The sequence below is a fragment of the Pecten maximus genome, chromosome 8 (assembly GCF_902652985.1).
Source record: "Pecten maximus chromosome 8, xPecMax1.1, whole genome shotgun sequence".
NCBI classification, from domain to species: domain Eukaryota; kingdom Metazoa; phylum Mollusca; class Bivalvia; order Pectinida; family Pectinidae; genus Pecten; species Pecten maximus.
Window position 1 is genome coordinate 33,667,553 of NC_047022.1, and position 9,017 is coordinate 33,676,569.

General features: G+C 35.3%; 1 protein-coding gene across 1 annotated transcript in view; it reads left to right on the forward strand.

Moving 5' to 3' along the window:
* LOC117333273 (tctex1 domain-containing protein 1-B-like) overlaps positions 1-3,389 on the forward strand; it is a 40,579-nt gene extending 37,190 nt beyond the window's left edge. Inside the window, exon 3 of the mRNA XM_033892493.1 lies at positions 516-3,389. Coding sequence (XP_033748384.1) covers positions 516-1,046 — 531 coding nt within the window. The 3' untranslated portion in view covers positions 1,047-3,389. The remainder of the gene's footprint in view (positions 1-515) is intronic.
* The last annotated feature ends 5,628 nt before the right edge of the window (positions 3,390-9,017 follow it).

Sequence of the window (9,017 nt, forward strand, 5' to 3'; positions counted from 1 at the left end):
TTTGTTTACACCCCTACCTATACGGATCAAATCACTGTAATTTGTAGTTATGCAGTGTTACAGACTACCTTTTCGTTTCATAAAAAAAACCATAGGCAAATATCATAAAGAGTTAAAGATCAAGAAATATTGGTATCAACTAAACTACTAAGATTATAATTCACGCTATTTTCGAAAAAACTCCAATCACAAAATATGACTAACTTTGAAAACACTAATAGTCAAGCAACATCCAGATCATAAGACTGATATAATCCACGCTTTAAAATGTTTTAGGCTTATCAATGGTGTGGCTATTCCCTGATGTCATGTACTTCGCTCTTTCCTTCGTTTGCATGAGATTCACTTCCCTTCACCAGTTATGGGAGCAACACTTTAAACAATTAGTTAATGCTGAAAATATATCAAATATGAACATGATAAAGCAAATCATGATGAACATGTTTAGCAATTTATGTGACACAGTTTTTATAAGCTGTTATTAGCCATTGTTTTCTACCTTTTGCTAATTGTAGGATGGGGATGAGAGACGCCCTCGACTCACATCGACGAGTGAATCACAGAAATCTGTCACCACACCAAAGCCAAGTGGAATGAACTTTTTCAAACTGGTGGCGGCAACGAGAGCATGGCAAAGGTTGGCAAAGAGAAAGGCAGCACAAAACTCTGTATCGAAACCGGCTGTTCAGTACGAGAACACTTATAGACTAGAGCCGGCAGAGGGCGCTAAGTTTGTACCATCAAAAGTCGAGAAGGTGATCAAGGATATTTTAGAGGCTCGACTTCGTGACTTTAAATACCGTGCAATGTTTGTGAACAATTTGACAACAGATCTGTCCAACGTTATAAACAAGAGGGTTAAAGCTCTGGGATTTCCACGTTACAAGTTCGTTTGTAATGTGCTTATCACGGAGAACAAATCTCAAGGAGTGGAGGTCGCAAGCAGATGTGTCTGGAACCCCAGTACCGACAACTTCGCCTCTTATACATACAGGAACGCTACAACCATAGCGACAGCTCATGTGTATGGGGTTTACTTTGAATAAATCTGCATACATTTTAAACCAGCCAGCAGTAATAAAAGTAATATGGAGTTTTACAGCGGTTCATAAATTAAATATATATATATATCAATACATGTATATAAATATTCATATATAAATCAGTATCTTCAGGTTTTAAGGAAGCATCTTACCACGATGGTGAAATGCCATGCTAAGTATGGTTTTAATAATTGTATTGTCTCATTGATTTTAGTCATAGTGTCAAGATCGTTTTTATGTTGATGAACAGATGAGGAAGTGTTCATTAGAAAAAAAAATGTTGGTGTTTTTATTTATCTTTTAATATTTAAGGTGAATAACTTCTTAATTTAATCCTTTTCCGCCTACATATTTCATACGTAACTTGGAGTTTAAAAGCGTCAATTTTAGAGCACTGTTATTATTCGTTTTCGTTTTTTGTTGTTAATTAGATTTATTTCTATACAATTTACTTATTCATGCATATTAAAATTGGTTCTCAAAAAGGCATATACGACTTATATCCGGGTTGAGTATATTTCCTGACCCGCCAGGTCTTTCTTTTTCCTCTCAATTTCGTTCTTTTTTTAGCAATGAATATCCTGTCGGTATATGAAAATTTACAAAAAGATCCGATTTGTGATAAACTGTGAACCTGATACAACAGGTTTGCAGTGAACCGTACACATCCGCTCTGTAAGTGAACCTGACGCATCCGCTCTGTAAGTGAATCTGACACGTCCGGTCTCTGTATGTGAACCTGACACGTCCGGTCTATAAGTGAACCTGACACATCGGGTCTATAAGTGAACCTGACACATCCGGTCTCTGTATGTGAACCTGACACGTCCGGTCTATAATTGAACCTGACACATCCGGTCTATAAGTGAACCTGACACGCCCGGTCTCTGTAAGTGAGCCTGGCACGTCCGGCCTCTGTATGTGAACCTGACACGCCCGGTCTCTGTATATGAACCTGACACGTCCGGTCTCTGTATGTGAACCTGACACATCCGGTCTCTGTATATGAACCTGACACGTCCGGTCTCTGTATTATATATCAATCTGGCACACCTTTGTTATAATATAAGAATATAGCTTCGATACGTCAACGGCATTTTTTGTTTTATTCCTATATGGTATTTGCTTGCTGATCATATTATTCTTTATTTTCTGTTTTTCTTATCAATGTAATGTGATATAATTGCCAATTTTGCATCTATGTAGTTGTAATTTTGTGTAGTTTATTGTAAAGAAGTTCTGTGATTTAAAATGTACACGTACTTTGATAACTTACTGTTTGTAAACGCATCTAAATATGTTATGTTGTATCCTTCAGCGGTGCTTAATTCCTCCTTAATTATAACTGGTGCCATTTCTCATGATATTGAAACATTTCAACAACAAAAAAAAGAAAAAAAAAAAAAGCTGATCTCACTGTAAATAAAGCATACATACTGTAAACATAGAAATATTCACAATCAATTTATTTTCTCTATGATCATGTAGTCTGCAGACTCCGAAATGTTCAAATCTTTCATTTTTGTCTTCATTTATAAGATCTATTTTCAGACTTTGTTTTGTATCTTTTTATGTTATCATTTATTTTTATCATTAAGTACAATGCTAATCATTTAATTGTGTGCACAATGTAATGGAATGTTATACAGTTCATGAAGTATCAACTCAATCTTCAAACAACTAACATAATCCGATGTAATAAACGGACCAAAGCACAGTTTAAGAGGCAGTGTTCATATATTTTCACTAAATTGATCGAATTGGTTTTGTGAGAGGAAGCATGGTATTTAACCTTGCTCTAACTAACTTTATGCGTGTTGTTCACGTTTCAGAAAATTGCCATTGTGTTTATATCGCAAAACAGCGTCGGTATCCACGTGATCTGTCTTCGCATAGCTCCGATCGATCCCGTGAGGGAACTTGTACAAAGCCTCATTTTCATATTTATTCATAAACCAAATATAGTAATCCCGTTAAAATGCCTTCGGGAAAATTCCTCTATCAGAAACGGCGTTATTTGTATTCTTTGGTTTGTTTGGAAAGATGGCAGAAAATATACCATGCCGTAACATGGACACAGTCTGCTTTGTATACAATTAACATTTCCCAATTAAAAAGAACTTCGATATTAAGAGCCAATTTGAATAGCTGATGAAAATATTAATATTCATTTAGTCAAACTGAAGGTGGTTCTCAAAGGGTCGAACGAGTGAAGACTCCGTTTGTACCGATGATGATCGTAAAATACTTCAACTTATAAATGTGATCTTCAGAAGCTACCTATCTTTGCAATATTAAATGCATGTTTTGTTTATGATATCTTTGAATAAAAACGTGTATAACATATTTTGCTTTCTTTCCACATTCCGTACTGATCAATTTCCTAAAAATGGATAGAATGTTCTCAGAAAATGGTAAACAAATGCATAAATACATAACAGCATTTACCTAGTGAGCAAGATATCGGTCGAAGCGACGGACTCACTTACAACGGAAGGTGAGTGAGGAAGAAAATAAGAAAGGCACGAGGGAAACGGAGTTTACCAGCCTTATATCTAGGACATATGAAAAGAAATCGTATTTTGCCATTAACTGAAGCATTAAAATTTACTGACGAAATCATAAAGAAAATTAATGTAATATGTCTATTCATGTGGAATAATATGCACAGGAGAACGTATATAATCCTAGTACTGGACAGAAGGTTGTGCTTTCATCCCAACGCAAATTCGCAAGAAAAATGTGAGACCATACAGATTGAAAAAAACACACGTACTTGATTTTGAATTTTATATAAAATCATACCTCATAGAAACTTATAGAAGCATGACTGCAAAATATACAGCAAATAGTTCAATGTAACCCAATAGTCAAAGGTCGAGTGTCACCTATAAAGAGAAGATAAGACGCTGATTGAGTATTACAGATTTATTGAGGGAATCAATTCACAATAAGCAATTTACAACATAATGCATGTTTCAAGCCTATAAAGGTAATACAGGGTTATTCATATGATAGCAACACTAAAAACACGTGTTTGTTCCCATGAAATGAAAATTATTCCAGGTTGACTATTTTACAAACTGTATAATAATTCTCTTTTGCCATCAATGATACTAATTGGTTCTTACATTTCACTAATCTTTATAAGGGAGCCTGAAGTTGGTTCCGAGTTCCGAGTTCCGAGTTCCGTTTAAGTAAAACGGAACTGGGAACCAGTTCCGAGTTCCGTTTAAGAAAAACTTAAATACTATGAATAAGCTTTATTGATTAAGGTCCCAGTTCCGAGTTCTGTTTAAGAAAAACTGAAATACTATGTATTAGCTTTATTGGTTTTGGTCCAGTTCCGAGTTCCGTTTAAGAAAAACTGAAATACTATGTATTAGCTTGATTGGTTTTGGTCCAGTTCCGAGTTCCGTTTAAGATAAACGGAACTCGGAACCAGTTCCGAGTTCCGTTTAAGAAAAACTGGAATGCTATGTATTAGCTTTATTGGTTTTGGTCCCAGCTCCGAGTTCCGTTTAAGATAAACGGAACTCGGAACCAGTTCCGAGTTCCATTTAAGAAAAACTGAAATACTATGTATTAGCTTTATTGGTTTTGGTCCCAGTTCCTAGTTCCGTTTAAGATAAACGGAACTAGGAACCTGTTCCGAGTTCCGTTTAAGAAAAACTGAAATACTATGTATTAGCTTTATTGGTTTTGGTCCCAGTTCCTAGTTCCGTTTAAGATAAACGGAACTCGGAACCAGTTCCAAGTTCCGTTTATTAGAGTATATGGTACTGGTACAGAATATGCGCTTTGTAATAATTGGAAATGTAAATGTTCCAACTATTATTCATTACACAAGCATCACCTCTAATGATATGCTCCTAATTATTAACTGAATTATAGAATCATAGACAAGATTTATTCAATGTATTAGAAATATTTACACTTTAGAGGCTTCAACAACTCAACATACCTACAAAACCATATGACTGTATAAAAAGAGATCTATACCCGATTACTATCCGAGGATAAACTGGGACAAAGGTTCGAATTATGCTAAGGTAAACATTTCACCTCTACAGTTGATTTCCATTTGGTAAATACAGCTGCTAACACACCAGGTGTTCATTCCTAGGTGCAATATCTGAAGTGAATAATTGCACTATAAATTTGCTTTCTTACAGAAATAAACTAATAAGTGTGTATAGGGACCAACCAAACAATTGTTTTCCCATCGACATTAATGTTAACGTTTTGGAGTATTTCATTCAAATTCTTGAATTCAATACGACAATTATGGTTTATAACAATAGTTTAGGGTCTCATATAACACCTCACACAAAGAAAAAGTTCTGTCCTTCAGCTCAAATTTCTCCAGGGTGGTCATTTTGAAAATGGGTGAATTTCGCAGTAAAAATACTAAAAAATCTGAAATGTTTACCTGTTAATTATTATAACCTGAGCTTTTGGAATAAAAATTCAATCGGACTTACGAAATTTATATCAACATTTCTTATGGATAGGCTACATATTTATTTTCTTACTTCATAACATACTTGCGAATCAATGGCTGCCAGACATTTTATCCTTGACTCAACTTTCTATACACAGGGAATACAGTGGAACTGCGTTAACTCGAACTCGGATAACTCGAATACCCCGCTTAACTCGAAGTAACTCGCCGGTCCCGGCCGAATTCTCTCTTTATCTTAGTAACCTACATGCTATTATAAGTGTTTCATAAATTCATAAAAGAAATTGTCGGTTGAATCTTATAACAATAAGTCTTTGTGATAAAAAGTACTGCTTTACTTACATCAGGTAATTTCCCAAGGCGGTCGCCGATATCAGTACACGCGATAGTCAACAACTCATCTACCCGTTCGCTCAAGCGGAAATAATCTCTGACACACCGGTAGATCTACCCGGCTGATGTTTTTACAGGTGTAGAAATGACACAGTCACCGGCGCCTATTAAATCTTTAAACTGCTGAAACAATAGCGTAATTACTGCCGATGTGTTCAGAGTACAACTGTAACGGTCAGTGCTGTCTATTAAATCGGATAAAACGCCGACTCAGTTACAGTAACATTTTATACGCACATGCGCAGCCCAACTTCCGGTGCTAATACACATGGAAATGGTGTGGTTATCAATAAAAAGTAAGTAGGCCGATTAAACAGTATTTTATATATGTCCAATAAAAGGTAATGGTTCTGTTACGTTTTGTATGCAATCTGTGTTAAACTTAAACGGTTATTTGTTTTGACATTAATAACTTGTTATTTTGTCGAATTCCGTTTTATCGTTTACCTTTTGCAAACATGACTTGCACATCAGATCGTTATTGAAGTGACTAAGTGAAAGAAACTTTATCGTGACTATATCGGCAAAACTACACCAAATTACAAGCGACATAACGAAACATTACATATATATTTACATGTATTGACCAGTCTTCACACTAAACTGATGAGCGACAGAGCGAAGTTATAATGATTATATAATGTTGACAAATATTGACCAAACTTTTCACCAAAAACGATAACTCGCTTAATTCGAACACTCGGATAACTCGAAGTTTTTTCGTGGTCCCGTCGACTTCGAGTTAACGAAGTTCCACGACTCGGAACCAGTTCCGAGTTCCGTTTAAGAAAAACGGAGCTGCAATGTATTAATTAGCTTTACGAGTTTTGGCCCCAGTTCCGAGTTCCGTTTAAGAAAATATTCTATGTACTTTATCTCAATATGAGACCAGAATCTGAAGAAGAAAAACTACATGTGTCAAATGGGTGCAAAGTCATTTATCATTCACGTAGGAATTTTAAGGGACTTGGTCCTAGTTTTCAGTTCCGTTGAAGAAAAACGAAACTAGGAACCAGTTCCGAGTTCCGTTTAAGTAAAACGGAACTAGGAACCAGTTCCGAGTTCCGTTTAAGGATAACAACACGACTGGTGTTGTAAAATTACGAGAAATTGTTGTGTTGTAACCTCCAAGAGAGAATGTTACAACGCAGTTTTCGTTCATGGTACATTTCTTTTTTTTACCCTTTCGTAAAATTACAAGTAGTTTGTTAAAGCAGCTTTCTAGATATCGCGAAATGTGGGTCCATGGAGGGAGATATGAGTTTTTATTTGTAGTTAATGTATCTATATGTGTGAAGTTAAAGTACACAAACAAAGCAATAACTGCAAAGTATATTTCATACACCATTTTGTTTTTCAATATGGCTTCTACTGTTGAGGTGAAATGTCTATATGACGGCTGGGAACAAATCTTTAATTGGTATTACTGAAGTTTTATTCAACACAAATAAAAAAATACAATTTCATTGAATAATATTGAACAGTTCTTTCATAGGCACCTGGAAACATAGAAATACGCGGGGTAGCAGGAAACTAAGGAGCTGTTGCCAAAGGCCTTCCTTGTTATTCGCTGTCAATGATTTGACTAATTGATTAGATTAAATCTACAATTTGTGATACCACTAATTCGAAATTCGAATATATGGTATCATTAAATGATTTAACGATAACATGAATTCTAATTTATGATATCATTTAATGAATAAATTGCATCAACAATTCGTATTGATATCACTTTATTCCTTGAATTAATGATATCAATAATGGAATTATTCATATAAATAAATCGAATAAATGATAACCATTAATTATGTCGCCCCCGTAAGTTTCGGAGAGACATATTGCTTTGTTCCTGCTTGGGATTGCATTTGAGTTTTGTAAGTCAGAGCTCACATGATCTGCTACTGAAAATATTAAATTTATTCATACGTTTGTTTCCGTGCGATAACTTGTATTCTTGTTAACAAATTGTCTCCATTTAAAAAAAAAAAACAAATGTATTTATTTTGTTTTTCAAGATTTTCAGCATAGTCAATTACAAAAATATAACCCATATACGCTTATCTTAAACGGAACTCGGAACTGGGACCAAAACCCGTAAAGCTTATACATAGTTGTTCCGTTTTTCTTAAACGGTACTCGGAACTGGTTAAACGGAACTCGGAACTGGACCAAAACCAATAAAGCTGATACATAGTATTTCAGTTTTTCTTAATCGGAACTCGGAACTGGTTCCGAGTTCCGTTTATCTTAAACGGAACTCGGAGCTGGGACCAAAACCAATAAAGCTAATACATAGTATTTCAGTTTTTCTTAAACGGAACTCGGAACTGGTGAGTTCCGTTTATCTTAAACGGAACTCGGAGCTGGGACCAAAACCAATAAAGCTAATACATAGTATTCCAGTTTTTCTTAAACGGAACTCGGAACTGGTTCCGAGTTCCGTTTATCTTAAACGGAACTCGGAACTGGGACCAAAACCAATAAAGTTAATACATAGTATTTCAGTTTTTCTTAAACGGAACTCGAAACTGGGACCAAAACCAATAAAGCTAATACACAGTATTCCAGTTTTTCTTAAACGGAACTCGGAACTGGACCAAAACCAATAAAGCTGATACATAGTATTTCAGTTTTTCTAAAACGGTACTCGGAACTGGTTCCGAGTGCCGTTTATCTTAAACGGAACTCGGAGCTGGGACCAAAACCAATAAAGCTAATACATAGTATTTCAGTTTTTCTTAAACGGAACTCGGAGCTGGGACCAAAACCAATAAAGCTAATACATAGTATTTCAGTTTTTCTTAAACGGAACTCGGAGCTGGGACCAAAACCAATAAAGCTAATACATAGTATTCCAGTTTTTCTTAAACGAAACTCGGAACTGGGACCAAAACCAATAAAGCTAATACATAGTATTTCAGTTTATCTTAAACGGAATTCGGAACTGGGACCAAAACCAATAAAGCTAATACATAATATTTCAGTTTTTCTTAAACGAAACTCGGAACTGGGACCAAAACTAATAAAGCTAATACATAGTATTTCAGTTTATCTTAAACGGAACTCGGAACTGGGACCAAAACCAATAAAGCTAATACATAATATTTCAGTTT